This window comes from Populus alba, chromosome 6 (assembly GCF_005239225.2).
Source record: "Populus alba chromosome 6, ASM523922v2, whole genome shotgun sequence".
In the NCBI taxonomy this organism is placed as follows: Eukaryota; Viridiplantae; Streptophyta; class Magnoliopsida; order Malpighiales; family Salicaceae; genus Populus; species Populus alba.
Window position 1 is genome coordinate 15,450,799 of NC_133289.1, and position 26,447 is coordinate 15,477,245.

At 32.4% G+C, this 26,447-nt stretch overlaps 1 protein-coding gene across 2 annotated transcripts; it reads left to right on the top strand.

The window, feature by feature from the left end:
- The first annotated feature begins 11,686 nt into the window (after nucleotides 1-11,686).
- LOC118057944 (uncharacterized) lies at nucleotides 11,687-19,588 on the top strand. 2 transcript variants are annotated; one of them, XM_035070679.2, is made up of 10 exons: nucleotides 11,687-11,963; nucleotides 12,140-14,726; nucleotides 14,808-14,912; nucleotides 15,044-15,196; nucleotides 15,911-16,074; nucleotides 16,273-16,420; nucleotides 16,515-16,637; nucleotides 16,722-16,809; nucleotides 18,678-19,134; nucleotides 19,257-19,588. In XM_035070679.2, exons 2-9 carry the CDS (start codon nucleotides 12,324-12,326, stop codon nucleotides 18,842-18,844), a joined length of 3,351 nt encoding a protein of 1,116 aa, XP_034926570.1. In that variant the 5' UTR covers nucleotides 11,687-11,963; nucleotides 12,140-12,323; the 3' UTR covers nucleotides 18,845-19,134; nucleotides 19,257-19,588. The 2 variants fall into 2 exon arrangements, with proteins under 2 accessions (XP_034926570.1, XP_034926571.1); XM_035070680.2 differs by having other exon boundaries at nucleotides 12,393-14,726.
- The last annotated feature ends 6,859 nt before the right edge of the window (nucleotides 19,589-26,447 follow it).

Consider the following 26,447-nt stretch of genomic DNA (forward strand, 5'->3'; position numbering starts at 1 on the left):
CAATATATAAACCAAATTAAAAAAAAAAAAAAGTAATCATGATACCTATGGAAAATATATTTTTCTAAAAGGGGATACATGATGTAGCTCAATTTTCAAACCATTAAATATAAATGGACAAAATACATAAAAAAAAAAGGACCTAAGAAACCAATTAGAGTCAACTCAAGTTTGTATAACAAACATGTAACTCAAATCATCAAAGCCGAGCTAACTCGGATTATCCTGCCAAATTAGCAATCTATATCATGAGATCGAGATAATTTTATAAAAAAAATAAGTAAAAAAAAAAAAAGAGATGTCAACTTACATTAACTTTTCAAACTCGTAATCTGAGTCATTAGACCGGAAGCACCCTAAATCCAATTCTCAACTAATCAAATATTGAAGGATAAAATTGAAAAAAATAATTTTAATCATATAAAAGGATCCAAAAACAAAAAACAAAATAGTAATTAAAAGAATAAAAATCAAAATAAAAATAAAAAAAAAATTTGATTTTTGATGGAAGAGTGAATATGAAAAGAAAAATCAATTAAACAAAAGGAACCAAAAGAATAAAATAACAATTAAAAGAATAAGGATCAAAATTGAAAAAAAAAAATCAAACCAAAGTTTTGATTGAAGGGTGAAATTGAAAAGTAAAATTAATTTAACAAAATGAAAAAAAAATCAAAAGAAAAAAGAATCAAATTAGAAAAAATAATATATCATAAATTGGGATTGAAAGATGAAATTGAAATCAAATCAAATTTTTACAAAAGGGCTAAGAACAAAAATTAGAAATCAAAATAATAAGAACTAAAATTGAAATCATGATAAATAAGATAACAACTCTGAAATTTTTCATGGTTATCGTAAATTTCATGGGAGGAGAGATAAAAGAGAAAAAAGAAAGAAAGCATGGCTGGAGACAAATCTTCTCACCACCAACCATACACATCACCCCCAAAAAAAATAGGATGCCACAACATAGGGGTGTGCAAAAAAACTGAAAAATCGAGTAAACCGATAAACCGACAAAAAATTAACTGAAAAAACCGAACCGAATAATAAAATCGAGTAAACCGATTAGATTATATAGAAAAAACTCTGGTTCGGTTTTCGGTTTTGTAGTGCAAAAACCGGGTTAACTGGACCGGACCGGTTACAAAAAAAGGGGTCCGTACCCCCTAATATAAATAGAAAACGTTGTTGCACGCCGCGCCCCTCTCTAATCTCTTCTCTCCGCTAAGGTGCTAACCCTAAATAGTAAACTTTCAATTTCAATTTTCAATCTCTCGATTCTCTCCTCTCAACTCTCAGACTCTCACTCTCACTACTCACCGACACCGAGTAAATGGCGCCAAAAAGTGCTTTTCAAGGCTTTTTCATGGGGCAAAATCTTGTTTGCATTCTTCTGCGGCCAAAGCTGCAATATTGAACGACTCTCTCTTTATCAAAATGCTTCTCTTTGTTTTCCTCCGTGTTGATGCCTTGATCTTGTGTTTTTCAACCAAGTATGTTCAGTTTCTTCTTCCATTGGGTTTTTGCTCTCTCATAAACCCTGCCTATTTGGTATTTAGTGGCTTTAATTTTAGATCCTAACTTGATTGTCGTTTTTGGAGTCTATTGTTGATTGATTTCTTTGTTAAGAGAAAGGCTGGATATGGATTTATGGGTAGTGGCCGTAGCACTAGCTGCTGGTGCGGGATATGCAGTAAAAGCTAATTACTTCAAGAATTCTTCAGCAAGGTTAAGAGAACGCTCATTTGAATCATTTTCTTTGGATTATTTCCAATCTCACTTCTGGAATTTACTGCAACAAATACGGGAGCAAACTTGCCCCTTTTGCAGATTAGGTATCTGCAAGCATTCAGTAGTTGCCCATTAAAAAAAGCTCAAAAAATGCATATAGGTTTGTCTGGTTTTTTGGCTAAAAAACCGGATCGGAACCGGCCGGTTTGGGCCGGGTCCGGTTCGGTTTCGAGTCTTTTTGTTTTTTTTTTGTTTGGTTGTTTTTTTTTTGGTAAAAACCGAACCGAACCGGAAAGGGCATTTTTGTTCATAGAGAGGCACTATACGGGCCACCCAAAAAGTTCGAACACCTCCCATATGCCAACCATTTTTTTTTTTTTTAATTATATTTTATATTATTCAAATACCAAATTCCCTCTTAGTCAACTTAATTATAACAAAAAAAAAAAAATGAAAATACAAAAAATCCTTTGTATGCACGTTTTAAGTTTTTTGCTCTTAAAAGTATTTTAGTTGTTTCACTGTGCTTTTAAAATATAAGAAGACTTATTTGTTCTTAATCAACTTGGTAATGACTAATGTGCCTTATAAAAAGATATTAATACCTTAATAGTCAGTTTAATTATTTTTTTGTGAGAAGGATAAATTTGTCATTACACTATTCCAATGAATAATGATTATGATTCTGTATTATCACACTCAACAACTCGACAACCCACCTTCTTTCATAAAAATATGAGGAAAGGAGTTTTTTTAATTTTTCAAGAAGGAGGTCTAATCTTTTTAAAGGAATCGTCATATAGTATTATGGTTACTAAAAACTCTAACTGGTTTTTAGAGATCTGTGGTAAGAAACTGGTTTTTAGAGATCTGTGGTAAGAGACTGGTTATCCTGGAGAGAAGATACCATCACCTTAAAATATTCTACTTGAGATAATTTGCATTGTTAATCTTGTTTTAAATTGCAAATAATTTAGTGTGTATATAATCTATTAGTGATCTATCTATTGGGTTTTTGACTCTAGAGTTAGTTTCTTAGGTCTATTTTAGGTAATACTCAACAATCCCAAGATTGGTGAGTATTACCTAAAATAGACCTAAGATTTCTAACACCAACGTTAATAGATATCAAAAAATAATACTTCTAATTCTAACATTGGCGAGTATTGCACCGAAAAGATCTAATGACTCTACTTCATGAATATTGGAATAAAAATAATACTTTCAATTTTGGTTTTGGTGAGTATTGACCACAAAGATCTAATATATGGAGTCAATAAATATTGGACTAAAAATAATACTTTCAATTCTAGCATCGATGAGTATAACTTAAAATAATATTCTTGACTTTATTGTTAATATTTTAAATTGGAAATTTTTATATGTTGAAGTTTTGGGAACGCAAGTAATCACTTGTTATAAGTCCAATTACTCAAAAAGTTAACAAGGCATATCCTTTTTGAAATGGGTGTTTAGAAAACCAAAGTTAAGCTTTTGGGGATTTTAGGCATGTCATTCTAATAAGCCTTTCAATTTAGACCATGTTGCAATGAACTCTATAAACTTATTATAAGGTCTAAAAATTTGGATTATCAAAAATGAAGTTAAAAAAACAAAAAAAAAATCATGGGCTATAAACATACCATGAAACTTTCAGAATAAAGGTTCATCATCTTCATTCTGTATTGTGTGTGTGTATTCAAAGCATCTTTCTCTATAATATTATGTATTATCTCTGTCTAAAAATATACTTATTTAAGAATCGAAGAGTCGTCACCTCCAACAAAGGGGACCTATTGCAAGTACTAGTTACAAGCCATCTTGGCCTACCAAACACCAAATATAAGCTATCAACCACCTTGGCTAGAGAGAATAGATGAGATTGCTAAGACCAATTGATTAACTAATTATCTAATTTTGAAGTCTCGTTCCTAGGTTACTTGGATTTTTAGGACTTTATCAATGGCACCATCTGTGAGAAATTGATAAAAAAAAAAGTCATTGATTTCTTTCTAAAGCTTGTTTTTGACATTTCCAAGCCATTTCACCTAGGCTAGGACGCGAGACAAGTCTCTTATTGCTGTGTACACTCTTACCTAGCAAAAGCTTTAACAACTCACTAGTCAAGTGCAACTCCTCACTTAGGTTGTGTTGGTAACCCGAGGGAAAAATCAGATCTTGCCACCTCAACAAGTTTAACACCCTTAACAACTCACAATGTTTTAACACCACAGTCATCAGCTGCACTAAAAACCCGTAGACAATCACACTACAAAGAAGAGACTAGGAAGAATAACATTTACAGGAGTTTCTTAAAAGATCACTTGCACTATTGTGACACCTATGCACAAAGAAAATACTTTGAAAAAACTTTTGCTAGCTACCATAGAACGGACACTAGCCACCATAATCGTCGTTCTACACCCAACTTTTCAAGCTCCCAAAAGCCCAACAAAAAAGAACTAAAAGACAATCTATGTGTGAGCATATCCAGGAGAATGTCTATATCTACCATTGGTGGAGAGGTTCTCTTTTGACCAAATGCATATTGAACACTTGACTCTCCAAGAACTATATTCCCATGGAAATGAGTTTGGACAACTATGATTGCTTGATCAACCCAATTGAACATGTACAAAATGTGCATAATAGCTTAGAGTTGGTCATCCAATATCGTGACTCGATGTGCAAGATACTTCCTAGAACATTCAGAAGGTCTGTGCATTCCTAGTATAACTTGGAACCTAATTCTATTAAAGGGTTTAATGATCTATACACCAAGCTAATGACACACTTTTGCACTAGCATACCTACCAAGAAAAGCTCCACATAAATTTTTAGTGTTGCCCGATAAAATGGTGAGTCTACACGAACATATTTGAGAAGATTCAATAAGAAGATGTTCAAAAAGGAAGAATTAAATGAGCTAGTGACCTTAGAAGTCTTGCTAAGAGGAGTAAGAAAGCATATCATCTAGATAAAACTTTATGTCTTACTAGATAAAATTATATGAAAAGTGAAGCAATTTATTAAAAATCACATACGAGTTGAAGATACCAGTTTGCTATGACACGGACCTCCTCGATTTTACAAGGACAACCAGCGTGACTTGGAGCATAAAGTTGCTTTAAATAGGTTTTTTAGTTTTTGTATTTTCTTGCTAAACTTATTAGGTCAAGTTCCAATTATTGTTGTTTGAAAATGTTATTTTGGAACTGTGTGATTGTACTTGGAGCATATTATTGCTAAACCTATATTAAAATTGTGTCATCATATTTGAGAACATCTTAGTCCTATTTCTATGTACATGATAATTATTTAACAATATATGATAGTGTAATAAAACAAAATACAACATAAGATAATTTAAATTATTTTTTGTTCTTTGTATTTCATAGCAATTTGCTTTGATACTTGAGGCTAAATTCCTCTTCCAAGCATTTCAAAGATACATTTTTAACAAACCTAAGGGGTGTAGCTTAGCTGGTCAAGCTTTAGGTACGCATAAACCTTGAGGCTACTGGAAGCTTACATGATTGTTAACTTCAAGACCCGTGAAATTAGTCAAGGTACGCACAAGTTGAATTGGACACCCACGTTAATAAAAAAAAAGGATATACTTTTAACATTGATCTAATATATTTTAAAATTTTCTATTAAATGCTACCCCAAAAATATTTTCAATTCCTAAAATATTAAAACATCATCACCTAGAAAGGTCTTTATTTGAAAAACCCTTCATTTGAACCCACCATCTATAAAGTAGAGGAGAGTTAAAAGAAAAAAAAAGAAAGAAGGAAAGGAATTAAAAAAGAAAAAGGAGGAGATAACCATACTCATTACTAAATAGTAAGTTTAAGAGATAAATTATCAATTAAAAGAAATCTCTCCAATATAAGTCTTGTTTGAAGCATTAAGTTACATTTCATTGTATAAGTTTTTTTTTTATATAATTATTATTATTATCATACAAAGAAAATAAAAATTGACCCTCTTGTTCTCATCAGTTTTAGTTTTGATATTTTTCTTAAATTTGAATTTGTTGTTTAGGTTTGGCATTCATCACTAACAAAAGCAAAATAAATAAAACTAAATTTCAAGAGATTTGCTAGATAATTAAAGAGGTTTGCTTCATCCTATAGCATAAATACCAGAAAGGGCAAAAATAGAATCTCCTTTGAAGACGGTATAAATTACAATGCTCGAAAGGGATGTTTGGATATTTATATACATCAGGACAATTGACATCACAGAATGAAAATGAAGGGTTCAAGTGAACTGACAAGAAATTGGAAAGCGAGTGCACAACAGTTTGAGTACTCTGGCTGTATCCAATGACACCGCCACTACCATCGCATCCACAAGTTGGTGACTCACGAATCAAACATTGTGCCACCTGGCACCTCATTACTGGCTTCTCGTTCCGTGGCCCACGTGATTTTTCGCGAGAAAGCGAGAGTGAGCTGACTGACAATGCCTGCGCGTGGAGCAGGAGAATTGACCTTATAAGGAATCAAACGTAACAGGTCGTTTATACGAAGCATATTCCACGATATCATTGGATCACTCAATGGATGGCTGACACGTTTCTAAGAGTAATACCAGATTGGTGTCCGCTTATGCAACGTGAGCATGAAAGAAAAAAAATTGAGAGATCAGGATCATTCACTTGATAAGGTCTAATATAACTTAGTTAATTTAATAATATTATTAAGAAAACTATATTGATAATAATAAATAAAATAAAATATTTAGCAATAATTAACTATAAAAAATAATCTCACAATATTATATTTGGGAGAAGAAGAAAAAAAACATGGTAGAGACTCATTATCATTCTATTATGGACATTGTTCCACTACCAGAAAAAACTCATGTAAATAGTTTTAATGTCTCATCAATAGATTGAAAAAAATCTACACAAGATGTTAAAGAAATGACCTGGAAAACAAACCAAATAAATTATTATGAAGTGAGCATCTTATATTTAATCAATTAATTTAATTTAGTTCAAAAACAAAATTCCTTGACAAAAAGCTAAATTTAACAAAGAATGATAATTAAAAGGATCTTAGATAACCTAGGTCATTTTTTATATTAGCAAAATATCTGATAGAAAGCAAATAAAAAAAATAACAGAGCTCAATCTCCAATTTAATAAATATCTAACAATGAAACTAAAAAAAATATGAGCTAAAAAAAAAGAACCCGAATGAATCTTCTAAACTTGAACTAATCTCCTAAACTTGCAACCAATGAAATTATAGATTTGGGCTCAATCAAGAAGTTCAATTCTCATTTAATTTAATATTGATGGATGAAATTGAAAAAAAAAGTCTATTTTAAAAATTAATAAAAAAACAAAAAAAAATCAAAAGAATGATAACCAAATCTGAAGGCTGACACATAAAAAAAATTAAATAATGATGAAATAAAAAATAAATTTTAATTTTATAAATAATTTCAAATAAAACAAATAGTAATAAAAAAATAAATATCAAATTTGAAGGAAAAATAAATTGAAGGGTTGTTATGAAGATTTAGGAGGGATAAGTGTACAAAATGAGGAAGAGAGAGAAAAGAAGAGGAAAAAAAGTCCATCAGCGACATACTGTAGGTTCATTGGCCACACTCGTCGCTCAAGGATGAAGAGCCACCAAGATGATTCAAATAGTATGAACTTAGCTAAGCATATTGAGCATTAATAATTTTTTGTTGAATATATTACAAAAGAAATCATTATGTTCTAATCTATTAAACTGAAAAAATTATTCACAATTTAAAATAGTTTATTGTTTAACTTTACTAGATTTAGTTTATTTACTTGTTGATAAAAGGGTTAAACTTGATGACAATATAAAATCAAGGTGATAAAGCATTGTTTAAAAAAGTACGCCAACTATTGAGAAAAAGAATGAGAAATATGCATTTCAAGTAAATAAAATATGAAAAAGGGTTGTCTTTGAATCAGGAGATTGAGTTTGGATATATATGCGTAGAAAAAAGATTTTCTAGATATTGAAAATCAAAATTAATGCTTAAAGAATACAATTTATTCAAATTCCTTAAAAGGAAGAAATGCCTATAAAGTGAATCTATAAGTAAGTATAATGTTAGTGTTATATTTAAAGTTTCTAATCTTTCTTTGTTTGATGTAGGTCATTTAAAGTCGAATCATTTTGAGGAGATAAAGGATGTTGCGATCCTAGATACAACATCAAAAGACCTTAGGAGTGTCTATTGGGTCTATTCTAAGACCTAAAACAAAGCGGATCTAAAATGAGTTCAATGAATTAAGTAAAAGGATTTGGGTAAAAAAGGCTCAAATCTGCCAATCTAGACCTATGTCTAATTTTCGGATCATATATGAAGCTACATTTGGAGTTTCAATTGGGTTGAAAACTAGACATTTGTACATTTCTAATGATATATGGTAGGTTCGCTAATTTATCCGGACGAGAGAGAACAACATGTTTGAAGCTGGGCCTAGAATAAACAAAAAAGACATTGTTTCCTTAAGAGTTGTGGATCTCATTTACTATAAAGAGTTCTTAATGCTATTGAGAACTTATGTAGCAGCCTTTGGCTTACTTTTCTTACAAGAATTTTATATCAAACAAGAACAGTTAATTAGTTAGAAATTAATTCTTATTTACAAGGCATCAAGCTTTTGTTTAGCAAAGATTCTTCAATAATTATTTATCCTAAGTATTTTTTTCACTATCATTTATGGCAAAACATGAAAAATTAATCTTAGACTATTGTTTTTTATATACAAAAACCTTATTTTAATTAGCTAGGACTTTATTTAAATTTGATACATGTCTAACCCATTAGTTTTAGGGTTTATATATAAATATTATTATGTAAGGATTTTTATTAAGTTGATAAATTTTATCTACAAATTCCTGCATATTGTGTGCTTAATTTTCTTGTGTGGTTGAGTGATTTTCATACTAAATTCTTGATTGAGCTTGCAAACTTTTTAAAGGATTGACCGGCTTCATTGTGATTTATATTCCCCGTTCATGTTTGGATTTAGGTGTAGAGTGAGGGTGATTAATTGCATATAACTTTGGTTCTTCAAGGCAAAATTCTTGTTGGATCAAGTTGCAAACTTTCTTCAAAACCTCAAATGAATCAATCTAAAGGACAATTCCGCATCAATTACTCTATTTGATTTTATTTTTTATGTTCATCAATAATTTTTCATTTAAATTTTGCTCATAAAGAAATATAATTTCTTTCATAAAATTTAAATTTATAATTTCTTTATCACAAAGAGATTTTCATTAAGTCGAAGAACTTTATCTACAAGTTGTTGTATATTGTGTGCTTATTTCTCTTGTGTGGTTGAGTGATTCTCATACTTAATTCTTGATTGAACTTGCAAACTCTTTGAATGATTGATCAACTTCGTTGTGATTTATACTTCTTGTTCGCATCTCAATATAGGTATAGAATAAGGAAGATCATTTGCATAAAACTTTGGTTCTTCAAGGCAAGGTTCTTATTGGCTCAAGTTGTAAATTTTCTTCAAAACCTTAAATTTATCAATCTAAAGGACAATTCTGAATCAATTACTTTATTTGATTTCATTTTTTTGGTTAATCAATAATTTTTTGTCTAAGTTTTGCTTATAAAGAAATACAATTTCTTTCCTAAAATTTAAATTTATAATTTCTTTATTACAAAGAGACTTTCGTTAAGTTGATGAACTTTATTTACAAGTTGTCATATATTGTGTGCTTATTTTTCTTGTGTGGTTAAATGATTCTCTTACTAAGTTTTTGATTGAACTTGCAAACGCTTTAAATGATTGATCAACTTCGTTGTGACTTATACTTCTTGTTCGCATCTCAATATAGGTATAAAGTGATGAAGATTAATTGCATATAACTTTGGTTCTTCAAGGCGAGGTGTTTGTTGGGTTAAGTTGCAAACTTTCTTCAAAACCTCAAATTTATCAATCTAAATGACAATTTCACATCAATTACTCTATTTTATTTTATTTTTTTGGTTAATAAATATTTTTTCATTTAAGTTTTGATTATAAAGAAATATAATTTCTTTCATAAATTTTAAATTTTAAATTTCTTTATTACAAAGAGAGAAATGAAATTTTAAATTGTAGTTCTAATAATCTTAATTCGGTTTAGTAAGCTACTTCTTTTATTCATTGAAAAGTTTATTGAAGTTGAGTGAGAGATTGTTTTATTTATATTGTAATTCCTTATTGCAAATAAAATGTAGTCATAATTATTTAATGTGATTCCAGTTTATTTTAATTAAATTAATCAATAATTAAATAAAAATAGATAAATTTATATTCATTGAAAATGAACAATGTTGCAAAAGAATTCTTTTGTTATTAAATACTTATATTTTCATAAACAATATTATAGATTACAATGTTTGAAAGTTATAACTATGAAAGTTGCATCCACATTTTGTTTTCATTAGATGGTATTCTTGGATATTTTTTATATATTAAGAAAAAATCTCAATCCAATAAAAAACATAACATTCACATGAAGAATATAAAATTGGTTAGAATCTTATTTCTTGAATAAAAATCCTCACCTTTTAATTACATATGAAATAATGCATTGAGGTAGATATATTAGAGGATTGTGTGAAATTTAGTAAGACTTAAGCATATCATATCATATAATGTGAGAAGGAATGGAGTTTTGAACAATTAATATATAATAAAAGGTGTGGTGAAAATACTATATATCAAGTTAGGGTAGATCTAGACAAACACTATAGATTACAACAACACTATGTTTTTTTTCCTTACAATTTGATCCTTGAACGGTTAAATTAATGGCCAATTGCTTCTAATTTGTTAGGAAAAGACAAGATTAAAAGACAATGGACCAAATTAAGAAAGACATGGAAAATATGTGGTGATTTTAAAGTTGGCGTAAAAAATTCATTTTGATCCTTCTAGTTTTTAAATGCTTCATTGTTGGCCCTTTTAGTTTTCAATAATTAAACTTTGGTCCAACATTTTTTTTTAAGTTCTTGGTTTAAGAGAGAAGAGAGAAAGTCATCGGATTCTAGTGATCTTTAAAGAAAATTATTAGTTGGCACCAATTTTGATCACAAAAAAATTATTCTTAATGTCAACAAGTTCTATTTGATTAAAGGAGTTTCACTTATATATTTTTTAGCCTTTTCATTGTTTGAGATGGTGGATTTAGGTTTGTGAAGTTTTTGATTTCAGATTGATTTTGTATTTACTCATTAATGGGTTTATTTAGGTATCTAAGTTCTTTTAGAATTGAATGAAAGATAATCTCACAAATAAAAATTATTAAATCTAGTAGGGTGCATGATTTGGGTTGTGATTTTATTAAGTTAATTTGAGTTCACTCTGATTTATTTTTTGGATTTTTTTTTAATTGAATATTTTTTTTTCAATATATCTATTGAAATTGAGTTGATTGGAAATTAGTTTAGTAATTTAATTTAAATTAATTTAGGTCAATCTAATATATTATCATCTCAGTATTAAAAAAAAAAAAATAATATCCCAATATACCACCATTTCAATTTTTGTAAAAAAATATCATATAATATGTATTAGATTTTTAATTTATGATAAAAGTTTTTTACTCATTAGAAACACTCTAAGAATGCATAAGTTATTTTTAACATTAAAAAATAATTCAATTCGTGTCGTAGCTGAGCCAAATATCTAATATTCGCTATTTTGGTGCCAATCACTCTCACCCTCAGAGTTCAAGAATTTAGCCTCCAAACTGAATCTTAAGTTCCAGAACTAAAAGTAACATTCTTAAGTACTACATTTATTTAATTATTTATGGTAGGAAGAACAAATTCTTTGTGATGCTCAAACAAACGCTCGACAAAAGAGCGTGGTGGAGAAGCATGCGAGAGCGAGAAGAGTGCTAAAGTCTCAAACAAATGATGCCAAGAGAGGAGAGAGAAAGCAGGCAGTGCCTGCCACGTATGAGACTACCTGGCAAGCAGCCATTGCCTTGCAATTCGCCATCTCCCCCTTCCTCCTGCTCTCTCCCTATCATCATCGCAGTCACAACCCAACCCTCCTCCAGACCCCATTTTTTTGCTTCCTTTTCTTTCTTCCTTCCTTTTTTTCCCCTTTCCACAGAAACCCCACTAACCCAATTCTGAGAAACAGACATAAATTTTTAATCTTGGAACTTCTTGTTTTCCTATTTTAATTTCTTCACCAGGTACCTTCTTGTTTCATTTTAGAAACTGGGATTTATTTCTTTTACATTTTATTGAACCGAATCTGGGTTCTTGAAGGAGGGTTCGTTTTGATGTTTTGAGTTGTTTATGACTGTAGTTTCTCCTGGTTTAGATTGATAAACATAGTTTTTTTTTTTTTTTTTTTTTTAAAATTTAGGGATCTTTTTTCTTGTTTTTGGTGGTGCTGGAATTAGTGGCAATGAATGATTTTGATGGTTTTAGGGGCTTTTTATGAGCTTCCTAATGAAGAATCAGTTTGTTTTTTGCTTTGTTAGAATCATCAGTGAATTGCGTTGTTATGCTTTCAATTTTGAGAAAGCTGTTAATATTGATGTGTTGTGATGTTACACTCCATGTGTAATAACAGAATTGAATTCCTGAATAAGATTGATAATCCTGTTGATAACCAGCAAGGTCTCTACGTCATGGATACACCAATGTCTACCACTAATTCCACAGCTGGTTCCAACCCTGGTTCGAACGATGATATACCACGTGTTAAACTACTGTGTAGTTTCTTAGGTAGCATAATGCCTCGACCCCAAGATGGGAAATTGCGTTATGTAGGTGGGGAGACGCGGATTGTGAGTTTGCCTTGGGGTATTAGTTATGAGGAGTTGATGAGTAAAATGAGAGAGCTTTATGATGGGGCGATGGTGTTGAAGTATCAACAGCCTGATGAGGATCTTGATGCGTTAGTCTCGGTTGTGAATGATGATGATGTGATTAACATGATGGAGGAGTATGAGAAATTGGGTTCTGGGGATGGTTTCACTAGGCTTAGGATTTTTCTGTTTTCGAATACAGACCAAGATGGTTCAGCCCATTATGTTGATGGTGATGGAAGGGAGAGTGAAAGAAGGTATGTGGATGCACTAAATAATTTGAACGAGGGGCCTGATTTTAGAAGGCATCATCCTGATTCCCCTTTGATGGGTCCAATTGATGACATTCATTTACAAGAACAGTTTTTTAATGGAATGAATCTTGATGGTGGTCTCCTTAGCCACAGGAGTGGTGAGATGTCAATATCACAGTACAACTTGCATCATGTTGCGATTGCTCCTAGGTATAATGAGATGGAGGGTCCATGGAGTCCAGCATATTATTCTCCTAGGCATCACGGGCACCATGATCCAAGACCATTATCAGAGATTCCAAACTCACCCCCTTCTGCACGGTACCGTATGCAGTTTGGGGAATTACCTGATAAAGGGATGGAAAGAATGCCTGAAGAATATGCTCGGTTGCAGCTAAATCAGCACCCCCCTTTTGATCACCAGGCACAGTATTCTGAAAATGTAGTATGGATGCCTGCTGGAGTAGTAGGTGGTGATAAGGGTGGTTTTCCAGGTAACTTGCTGCACAGTCCCAGTGTTTTTGAAGGGAACAGTGTTTGTGAGCATTGCAGGGGGGCTTTCCCAAGAAATCAACTGCATTTGGAGCAACTCTGCATGGGAAATGGACTTCCTCAGGTTGCTAATCCAGGTGCTGACTGTCCCCCAAACAGGGAGACTTTCATAGTAAATGCAGATGCAAAGGTGCACCACCCAGTGTATCCCAGAGAGCAGAATGATCCACGAGCTGTCTACAATGAGACACAAGGCCATGAAAGCGGTTGGATTGTGCAGCATCAGTTGAGTCCCCGCGCTGATGAAGCCAGAAAACATATCTCTGGAGCTGCAAGATTCACTGATCACTACATTGTAGATGGTCCTGGCATGAATTACCCCCCTGGGCATGGTAATTTGGTGGATGGCCATCATATGTCCTCCCATCACCGTCCTGGACCTGAATTGGGTAATGATGTGTTTCACGATCAAGCTGTGGCTGCTGTCCACAGCCTACAAGTTTCACCTCCCGAGGAACACGCAGTACGGTATGGGAATTTTCCTTGTGCTTATGGATCTGAGAATCTTCACACATCGCCACATGGACATGCACATCCACAGACTTTATGGAGAAATGCTCAAATTCCAGTACATGGCACTCCTTATGAAGCATCCGGTGCAGCTCCACATGTGAGTAGTACTGTTAATCCATCGTTTCTTAGGGGCACGACAGAAGGTAGTCAAAGGAGTGGCATTGGCGTGGATAGTCAGAAACCTTGGGTTGAGTCCTCACAGAAAATGCTGGTTTTTGATGGGACAAATTCCTTGGAATATTCTTACGGTCACATGTTGAAATTGAATCCAAATGCTAATGGGGTAGAAAATAATCAGTTGTTTGCTCCAGAACCCCGTCAACCACCACTCCAACATGAAATGCTAAACTTATCTGCAAATACAGTTACTTCTGGTTATAACCAAGAGTTAAGTAATACCAATGTAGCTGAAGCATCAAAAGTGGAGGGAACAATCTTTCTTGGTGTAGAAAACCAAGCAAATTGTGTGGGGAAAGTTGAAAACTTGGATGTGTCACGCATGCCTTGCCCGGATCAGGACATGATTGCTGATATGCATGGCCAGGCAGCATTTCCTGAGGCTGTCAATTCCAATTTCTCGAGGTTAGCTGAAGAAAGTGGTGATACAGTGAAAGCAGGAGAAAGAGATCCTTCTGCTGTTCCTGGAGATCCAAACCTGTCAATTAGCCGTATGAGTTTCTTACCTGATTTAATTGCTTCTGTAAAGAAGGCAGCACTGGAAGAGGCTGAAGAGGTGAAAGCTAGAGTCAAAGAAAATGTTGATCCTGCAAATAATGATTCAATATCAGGAGAAGTAGATGATAAGGAGCCTGAAGCTGTGGTAAGAATGAACTGAACTTTTTTTGGCTCAAAAAGCATTTTACATGTAATCTTATTTTCTAATGAATTGCATGTCTAACAGAATACTCATGAAGAAGCAGAGTTGGGATCTGACAATGACAATATAAAAAACAACAAAATTGAGCCTACAAAGGCTGAGGCAGAAGCTATAGAAAGGGGATTGCAGGTGCCTGTTTGTTGTCACATTCACATCATCTTTGTATCACTGCACATTCATTTTAGTTATTGTTCCTTTCTCTCTACACTTGCTTGTTTTGTGTGCTTCGATTTTAATAATAGATTGATTTTGTGTCACAGACAATAAAAAACGATGATTTGGAGGAGATTCGTGAATTAGGATCTGGAACATATGGAGCTGTATATCATGGGAAGTGGAAGGGTTCTGATGTGGCTATAAAGAGAATAAAAGCCAGCTGCTTTGCCGGGAGACCTTCTGAAAGAGAGCGTTTGGTAGGACCCATATCCTTCTGATGATTCTTCATTCCCTTGTTCTCGATGATAGACTTGGTCTCAGGTGACATAATATGTGATATATGCACATGCATTTGTGTGTGTGTGAGCCAGTGGTACTTGTAAACAGTGTCAAGGGAGGCTTGTGATAATTTTTGGATGTGGCCTTTCAGGGGATTGTGCTTAAGGATGTTAGAGTAGGAAATGTTATGTGCTAGTTAATTTTATTCCGAATAACTATAAAAGAGGCTAATTAGTTTGTTTGAGGCAAAAGAAAAGGAAGATTGAATCATGACCTTGATAACATGAAATTTGTATTTTGCTTTGAATATCTGTTTCGTTGTTCTTTGATACTTGTGTATGAATTGTGGAAAGATTAAACCTCTAGTGCATATTTTAGACATCTTTTGTAGGAGATTTGATGCTTTCATGTCTGTTATTAATGACAACTTCACCAGATCCTTGAGGGTTTCCTATTCCTCATCTTTCCCATTTGTTTTTTTATGCATATATTTTCTCATGCCAGGACCTTATGGTGTATCTTTCTGGAGAGGAGTTGATACCATGTATTTCAAATAGTCTTCACTTAAGAAATTAATCAGCAGGAATCATTCTCTTTGTATTTGATGCCAAATTGTAGTTTCTAATATGATGACCATGTAGTGTAATTTTTTGTGATTGATGGTAATTTTTTCATTTATGTTGCTTTTGTAGATTGCAGATTTCTGGAAGGAGGCTTTGATATTGAGTTCATTACACCATCCAAATGTTGTTTCTTTCTATGGTATTGTTCGTGATGGCCCTGATGGATCATTAGCAACTGTTACTGAGTTTATGGTTAATGGATCTCTGAAACAGTTTTTGCAGAAGAAGGACAGGTAACCAATCAGTTGGTGATGTCACGATTTTGCATTTTTGAATATTCAATCTCTTGTTTTTAGAAGAGTTCTTATTCTTTATCAAATATGAATTGAACATGCTTTACAAGTAAAACTTAATTAGAAGGGGCAAAAAGACATTATACAAACAAACTTTCTGAGGATGAAGAATCTGTGACACTGTCATATCTTGAACAGAACCATTGATCGTCGTAAAAGACTCATCATAGCTATGGATGCTGCTTTTGGAATGGAGTATTTGCATGGGAAGAACATTGTTCATTTTGATTTGAAATGTGAGAACCTGTTAGTAAATATGAGAGATCCGCAAAGGCCAGTTTGCAAGGTATGTGAGATAGAAAGTTGTACGTTATTGTCTTCTAATAATGGTAATCATTTCTGAAGGGCCTGAGTCTGGCATCTAACACAAACATTCTTAGATTGGTGATCTGGGCTTGTCAAAGGTGAAACAACACACGTTAGTTTCAGGTGGTGTTCGTGGAACTTTGCCCTGGATGGCACCTGAGCTTTTGAGTGGCAAGAACCACATGGTAACAGAGAAGGTAATATTATGCTCGAATAGAAATGCCATAACTTATTTTCCTTTCTTTGGTAGTTTAAGTAACACGTATTGTGTTGTGTTGTAGATTGATGTTTACTCATTTGGGATTGTTATGTGGGAATTACTTACGGGAGAAGAACCTTATGCTGACATGCACTGTGCGTCCATAATTGGTAAGCATCAATGTTTCTGTATGCTGGATAAGCATATTGATAGCAATATAATTTGTTTCCTCTAGGAAAGTGTTGTTTATCAACACATGGATATACGATTAGAGTCTTTTAACCTGTGCTTTCAGATGTCCTTCTCTTAAGAGTGTAAATTAAAGGACTTTGAACCTGAATTGCTATTAACATGTAGGTTAGGATAAGCATATCTCTGTGGAGCATGGATACTTTTACATTAATCAACCATGATTCTTTTTGTGCTCTACATTTTTCCCTAAAGAATTGCATTAGTGATAAAGAATCAGGAAAGCCAATGGAAACTGGGTTATATCCTATTACAGGCTTCATATTACAAACTCAGACACATTTGGACATATGATGGGTCAAAATCTTTGATGCAAGAGGGTATGGTGTTGTGAATTGTTCTGGAAAGTTAGCTGCTTAATTCTTTTTTAGATAAAAGTAGTAGTATCAATGAGAAAAGAACATATTTTTAAAATTGGAGATAAGAGACCACCAAATGGACAAAGAAGAACAAGAATTTTTTTTTGACAACTACAGAGTGTTTGAATTTCTTAGGATATCAGTCAGGGAAATACCCTAAAAGCCCTTGAAGCGCAGCAGCTGCTCTGCGTGGATGCAAGGATGCTGTAGGAGCTGCTCAATTCTTCTACGTTGTTCATCTATGTGCCTTTCATGAGCATGGCCAAACCAACTAATATGGTTCTCCCTCAATTTATTCTCGTTGAGTGTCACCACCACCTCTATACTCACTCATTTCATATCCGGTCTTTTTGCTCATTTAACTTTCACCTTAAAAGTCATTTTAGTTAAGCTCCATTTATTTATGTTTGACTCTGCTTTTTGTGCTTTTTAGTTTTTATGGCAAAGTCACCTTTCAGTCTAACAGGGATTTTAGATTCCATAGTTCTCCAATTTTATTTTTCCATTTCAACCTCCTCAGTTTAATACTCTGGATAATGCCTCTTTACTACATCATAAAGCACCCTAGCTCCTGGATTTTGCATTTCCTTAATTGCATTTGGGGACTTGGATGTTCTTGAATTTTGACCGCAGGGTTTTCATAGGGTAGACCATGGATTTCCAATACTTCTAAATTATGTTTTTTGGATATGTTAACAATATTGAGCTAAAGCTGGTAGATTTTCAGTAAGGGCAGTTTTTCATTGGTCCATCATGCATCCTGTGTTGGTGGCTGACTGGTGACTATCTATTGGACTGTGTTTTAGTCTCATAATTCTTAGCAGCAGAAAGATATGGGTTTCTAAATAGATGGAGCAGCATGACCTCTAAGATTAATATATGCCACACAGAAAATTCTGCAGATTGACAGATGTTTTTGATGCTAAACTATAACAATCTGCTAGAAAACCTAATATATAATATAAGATTATGCATTATGGAAACCTAATAAGAAATTTAATAGTATCTCAGGTACCTGTTTCTATGTGATGTGGGTCAGCTCCAGAGTCAGACTAGAATTAGTCGTGTGCGTGTGCGTGTGCGAGAGAGAGAGAGAGAGAGAGAGACCTGAACTAATTTATTTGTAAGAGAAACAGCATGCCTTGGTGTGATTAAAATAACCATACAACCTAAACTGCAAAGTGGACAAGTTTTTAAGAAATATTGAATGCTAATGTATATTCTTCATTTTAAGCTCTTGTTAATTTTTTGGTGCTCTCCACCATTTTTCATCTGGCTCGCCCAAATGTTTGTGGCATAGGTTTTTGAAATCTGTTTCAACCTCATCAATGGATGTAGAGAATGAAATATATTCTTTCATTAAGTCAAATTATTCCATGATTTATTTGCGCATTTGATTGTGATTTGTTTGCTCGTTTCTTCGTTCTTAGGAGGAATTGTGAACAACACATTACGTCCTCAAATTCCCACATGGTGTGATCCGGAGTGGAAGTCTTTGATGGAAAGTTGTTGGGCCTCAGATCCATCGGAGAGACCATCATTCTCAGAGATTTCTCGGAAACTGAGGAACATGGCTGCTGCAATCAATGTGAAATAATTCCAGTTCCGAGGCGGTCAATTTTCATTTCTCGACTATCATTGTGGCAAGAAAAGGGGGAAATACAAACAAATAAATAAATGAATAGAAAGATTTCTCTGATTAATGTCACGTCACCGTACGAGTTCTCAAATATTTACAGGCTAATATTATTATTATGCAACCTTATCAAGCATTTATTTAATGTTGCTATGAGTTAGGATTGTTCTTTTCAAAGTGCAGTTACAAGCACACTGGATTTTACCTCGAGGCTTACATAATACAAAGAGCTGTGGATGCACAAGTGGAATGTAAGTTATCCTTTCAGCTTTGGCAAAGCTATTTTTCTTTTATCAAATAATTCAGGTTTACTCCTTTCACATGAATTAATTGGTGTGAGTGGCAGCAAAGTGATTTTAACTTTCTCATGCAGGTTTTTTTAGCTGTTTGGATCGATCAAAGTCATTTTACCTTGGGCAATTTCTACTATTATTTGATGTTGGACCCAAGTTTTTTACGAGGAAGGGCGTGTATATACAAGTCAAATCGTAATTAAAGAGTCCGAGCTTTATCTTGGGAGCGATTATGATGCATAATGCTTAGAACTTGAAACTATCTGTTATGAACATAATTGACGTTCAATATATGGTCTGAAGATGTAAAATGTATATGATAATCACTTGAGGAAATACTTGCATTATCTATCCTTGCGATGATATGTGCACCCCAAGTACAAGTTCATGAAGCCTGAGACGTGTTTCTTTTGATTTTGCGTAATTTCATCTATCTAGTTCTTGAAAATCCGAGAGTCAACCATTATTTGCACTGGCTTTTTATGAAGTTGAATTGGAAAACGAAAAAAGTTCTGGGCCATTGTTTTGTAGCCTTACGTGAATGTTTAATGCAGGACCACTTAAGTTGGATGCATGTGAAGAGGTGCTTCCAGCTTCAGTTCATTACCAGAGCCTGCATGTAGGGTTCAAGGCATGGAAAATTGTTATGTTGAAAGGAACCTGTTGTTCGGCAAGTTTTATCTTGAAGTTTGACATTAGAACAGCACAAATTGGAAAACATCTCGATCAAAATGCTATGCCAAAAATCATTTGAAGACTAAAGAGTGTTGAGATTTCAGACCAAGGACTCTAGGGCGATTTTGTGGGTCCAACCGTACTAACTTATGTTTGATTAGACGATAATTAACCTTATTTTTCTTTAATTAAATTTCATTTTTGACCCTCTATAACATATAATGACTAAGAAATGTGTCCATAATTGATAAATTAGTAGTTTGTTAATGATTAAGACAACCGAGTCAAGTAGCACAACAATGGCATCGAAACCCTCATTCTCTCTTAGAATGTTTTTGTTTCTGCTGTAATTTTTGTGATTGTAACCTGAAAAAAATAAATTTAGAAAAATTATTTTTAGTGTGGTTTGTTTGATTTAAAATTTTTTTAATTAAAATCATGATTGAAATTACGAAGAAAAAACTATTCTATGACCCTCATAATAATAAAAAGCTAGTATCCAATGTCTTTTTCCAACCACATGTTGAAACTCTCTTTTCTTTTTTTTGTTTTGTTTTTATTTTTTTTATTTTTTTTGTGATAGTTCCCAACAATTCCACCACTATTTTTTGTTCGTTACCAAATACTAAAAAATCATGGTGCATTCAAAATACTAAAGCCACCAGAAAGACAAACACAGCACTCTTGGTACGTGGGGGAGATCAATAGGGTCAAATTCTGTGACACCATCACCCCCCACCTTACTCTCAAATTCCTTAAGTGATACCTAACACACGGCTATGGCGTAGACTTTCTTGACAGGTCAAAACTTTGTACTTGCCCGTGAGATGCCGACAGCATTGTTTTTTCTCTCTAGGAAGTTGCATTTGGTAGCTAGAGACCGTATATGTGTTTCTACTTTCTACCCCACGGCACCAAAGAAAGACCAATCAGAATATTATTAGGTTTCAGATTTTGTTGTTGTCATATTCTGATACGTTTTAGGGCATGCTAATCAATATGGGTCATGGAAGTCTGATTGATTCTCTCTTTTCTTCTTTCCTTTCTAATTTTCTGTCTGCATATTTACACTGCAAACTGTGTAATCGCACTGTTCACATCACCTTAGGATCAAATGGATCGTTTTTGGCTGTGTTGATGTCTTAAAGAGGCTGTGACATGATTGGCATTGCCAAGTGATGAGAGCCAAGTCAAATATTTCTTGGATGCCGACATTGATATTGGTTTGTTACTAGAAGGAAAAAAGGAAAGAAAAATTAACGAGGGTTGACAATTGCCCGTAATTAACTTGGAGAAAGGGGCATGGCCGGGGAGAGCACCCACCCTGAGCTCAGCAACTGCGTCTGCTTGTGGCGTTTTTTGCGTTATTCTACAAAAAGTGCATGAAGAGGGCTAATTATGCATTATTCTAGGTTGATCAACTCCTTACTGTACCTCATTCAAAGGATGCTGTGGGCATATATTAGCTTAGCTTGCTAGCTAGGTTTAGCGTTAGTCCACCAATGGAATATAACAAAGTCAACATGTGTCATATCGTCCTTGGGTTTTCATTGTTCACGGAAATTAATTAATATTTCAACTAATCTTATCTCTAACTATAACGAAATAAGGTTATCTTATACAATATTAAATAATTAAAGGAAGGCACTACGATCTTTCTTGGCGAAGCAGCACGATGAACACCATGCATTGTCTGCTCTTTCTTTGCAATAATTGGCACAGTGAATATCTTATGTTAGCATATGCTGCTACTGCTAGAGTTCCGCTCTAATCACGGTTATATTAGCACAAAAGTCAATTGCCTGGTCTCTTAAAACGTCTTTCTTTATTTACATTAGCAAAATTATTCGATAATCTTTTATTTTATTCATTTTTGTGGGAAGAGGGGAGGTAAAGGCACGTACGTATCGTGGTGACTTGTCTCTACCTTTTGAGTTTGCGTATGAATGTAGCTTGTTAATTACTTTGTTTAGGATCCGTAGACTGTAGCCTTTGTTATTTTATTTTGTTTTTTTTGCATTAGATGCAAAGATGTGAAGGTTATCCCATATTTTTTGATAAAAAATATTTACGTTTATATCATACCAAAATTTCCCTTCAGACTTATTTTTATGGTGCGGTGGTTTTAGTGTTTTTAATGCATCACAATTTTTTGAGTGTTTGGTAACAAAAAAAACGGTTGAATTGGTGAAATCCATCAAAAAATGAGTTCCAACCTATGATTAAAAATAAATAAATTTAAATCACCTGATAGCTTTTTCATCTTTCTTTGAATATATATATATATATATATATATATATATATATATATATATATATATATTTTTCTAAATAATAACTTTAACCACAATTTTAACCAAACACATATTTAAATTAAACCAACTACAATTAAAAGTGATTTTTTAAAATTTATTTTTTTAAGCCACAACCACAAAAATTACCTAAAAAACAAACACTCTAAATATGTGGTTGTAATTATTTTTTAAAGTACTTTTTACTTGGAAATGCATCGAAATAATTTTTTTTTATTTTATTCATTTTTGATATTAGTACATCAAAATATTTTGAAAATAAAAAATAAAAAAAATTAATTTGAAACAAAGAAAAAAATAAAAAAAAATAAATTTGATGAGCTTTTGAAATGGAAAAACAAATGGGATCTAAATATGGTTACAATCATGTATGAGGACATAAATGTCATTAGTTACAACTTATGCCAGGTGAGATTTAAATTCATAACCTCATCAAAGAGTATTCTATAAAAGCTCACTTATCACAATAATATTATTGTAGATAATTTTTTTTGTATTCCAGTATATATTTGTACATATATCTAAAAATTTCAACGCATCACACATATGTGAAACAAATTCACCAAGTATTTTCTCTTTATGAAACACTTTTTTTTTTTTTTTTAACTTTAGTTTGAGTTACCATCAGCTAAAAAGAGCATGTGGCAACCACCTTTTATTGTTTATATATATGGATGAAAATTTTCACATCCTTTTATTTATTTTCTACTATAATGGTATGATTTTTTGTATCTGATTTGTAGGTATGTTTCTCTCTCATTTGAATGAGAGTTTTATGTCTTTAGATATTGGAGATTGAGTCATTTAAATAAATAATTTGAGTACCTATCTTGTTATTTGAAAGGGATATTGACATCCATTGATAGTGTTAGATGATAAAAATATTCTATTAATAGGGTTTGATAGTGTGACCAATTCCCCGGTTAATCTATAATAGCAAGAGACTTGTATGCACGTGTGATTTTGAAAAAAAATTCCTTTTAAAAAAACCTTGATTAGAGAAGCTAGGAGAGCTTTATTTTTCATATTTGAAGGAACTTTTCCTCATAAAATCAAGGAATAAAAGAAAAAATAGAGAAAAAAGAAGAATTTGGTAGAAAACATTTTGTCCCTATGATGTGAGGTTTTATATTAGATTCAATGTATTTATGATACATTACAAGTTTATATGTATATGCTAACCCTAGTACAAATAGAAAAAAAAAAAAACACAAAATAGAAAAAACATGTCTCTTTGTATGGTTAGGAAGTCTCTTGGATCTTCTTATCAATATTAAGAGCTCTAATACGCTCGAAAGTTGAATGTGGATGGGAGCACAACCAACTTGGATAAAAAAGAAAAAGAAAAATATGAAAAGCTTAATGGTTTAGCAAGACTCCTTTTATCTGATTCAATGGGAATAAACTAAACTTGTAATTCGTTTTTCATACCATATCATAAACAAAATGGAAATCAATTTTAACATGTTTTATACATGAATGAAAAAAAAAGATTATAAGTGAGATAAATTTCTTTAAAATTATCACATTATAGAATATAAAAAGAAGAGGATGGATAACTAATTTTAGACAATAAGGAGATGAACCGTCACAACTTAATAACAACATTAACAATAATATTATATTCAAGCTTCATATAAGGTCAGACAATCATTTTCTGCTTACTAGACTTTCAAGATGTAAGGTTACTACTAAGATATGCAGCATAAGCACTCGTAGATCAACATTACCATCTTAATTGGAGTCATTAAGGCCATGCAATAGTAGATTAGAATAGGTAATCAAAGATAAAACAAAATGAGATGTACCATGAATATAACATAAGATATGTTTAACTGTAAGCCAATGGTCCTCAACCAAAACATGCATAAACTAACAAACCTTATTAACAACAAAATAAATATCTGATCTTGTAAAAGGAAGATAAAGAAGAGCTCCAACTACTTGACAATATAAAGCAGGGTCAAAATAAGCAAAACCACTATTAAAAGTGGAAAAAAAAGATAAGAACCTACAACTATTGGCATGGAAATCAACTGACATTGGGAATATACTAGCTATGTGAAAAATGTTGGAAGCATAATGAGATTGGGAGAAGAATACCACATGAAAAGTATATTGCACATCAATACCAATAAAGCAACTTAAACAATCTAAGTCTCGAATAGAGAATTCTATGCCAAAAAAATGTATGTTGAGTCATAAAAGAAAAATCATTACATATAACAAGGATACAATCAATATAAATCCTTATATGTGACAAAGATATCATCAATATAAACTAGAATATAATATAGATAGTCGAGAATTTGCATATAAAAAGAGAAGTGTTAGTTTAACAATCACAAAAGTTAAAACCCAATAAGAATTAGTGAAGCTAATTAAACTATGCATATGTTGTTTGTTTAAGTGCATAGAAAGATCTATAAAATTTGCATACACCAGAAAGAATATGAGGATTATTGAAACTTAGAGGTTGTTACATATAAATTTTAGTGTACAAAAACCATTAAAAATAACATTAAAAATATCCAACTAATAGATAGACCAACCCTAGGAGATAATAATAACTAGAATTGTCCACATTATAGCCAACTTGATAACTAAACTAAAAGTCTTGTTGAAGTCTTTTATTGATGATACTTCATAACTACCAACCAAGCCTTATAGCATTCAATTGATCCATTGACTTTTCATTTAATCTTATACACCTATTTATAGCCAATAACATTCTTGGAATTATAAAAACCAAATATCAAGTATGATTATAAACCAACACATTGATTTTCATAACCATCACTGAATTCCACCTATGATCTTGTTTGGCCTCAATGTAACAAGTATATTCGAATAAAGAGGGTGAAATGAACTTGGCTAAGGAAAAATATAGGACATGATAATGTTCGGGCTACATAGATAAAGGGTTATAGGGTTAGTACGAATATGATTATATGTTGGGAGACTTGAAAAAGAACATAAGCTAGGATAGTTATTGTTTGTGACAATATTAAGAGTACAAGTAGCAAACAAGGTCATAGTAATTGATAAATGATGAGAGACAACATAAGACTATATAGGAGTTGAAGAATGAGAATCATATGAAGAGGATAAAAAGGGACAGGAGATGAGGTAGTTGATAAGTCCCATAACAGGGAGACAAAGTAGAAGAAAGCGACACATAGAATGTCATAAAAAGATGAGATAATAGGGTAAATGCATGATTTTTAACTACGTAAATTTTTAGAAATAGAGGATATGAAGGCAAGAGTTATGATAAGGGAGAGGAAACCAATAAAATGGACTTGGCATAAGGAAATGAGGACTAATGGAATATACAATAACAAACAATGAGATATGATAAGTAAGATATCCATGCAATGATATCCTAGGTAATTTGAACTATAACTAAGAAAGATAAGACAAAGAAGAAATCAAGTTTATTTTTTTATATGTACATAGAAACTGTAATCATAAGCTTTAAAAATGCATATTTAGGTTGTCATTCAAAAGTTTTGAAAAAGGAGATTAATGTTGAAGAATTGGTATAATCACTTAATTGATGAGAAAAATAACAATTTAGAAGTCATATGACCAAAAATTTTGTAAGAGAAAAGCTTGTCCTAGTAAAGTGAGGTTGGTTTCAACAATTTATCATTGACCAACCTTATTATGCTTGTGTGTACAAGGACAAGTAATACAATGAGGAATGCCTACAATTTTAAATAGTAATTTAGTTTTTTAAACTCACATTCCTAACACTCTCAAATTATTTTATACAATTTTAAAATGATTTTCAATAAACTTTTAAAATTGAATATATAAAAATGTCATAAATCTTGGATTTATTATGTAAAGAGAAAACTAGATATAGTTGAAAAAATAATCAATAAAAATAACAAGCTACTTGTATCCATTTACCAAGATGTTGGTAAGGTACTCAAATATCACTAAAGATGACGTCGAAGGAGCCAAACTAACACAATTTGATGAATTTAAATGAGATTGACTGGACCTGCCTAAATGGCTCGACATATAATTAATATGATAATTGATGGAGGGAGAAACCATAAAAGTTTTATTAGAGAGAAATATGATTATAGTTATCATAGATGTGGCATTGGGTTTAGATGTTCTATCATTGTTGATTCCAACTTGATTCATTCCCTCGACTAAATTTTCAATTTTTTTTTATAATATTGCCGATTTGTATCATGCTCCTTATTGAAAAGACCATTCTAACTAGAGAAGGAACTAGAGTTAAACTTGTTACAATTTTTAACAAAA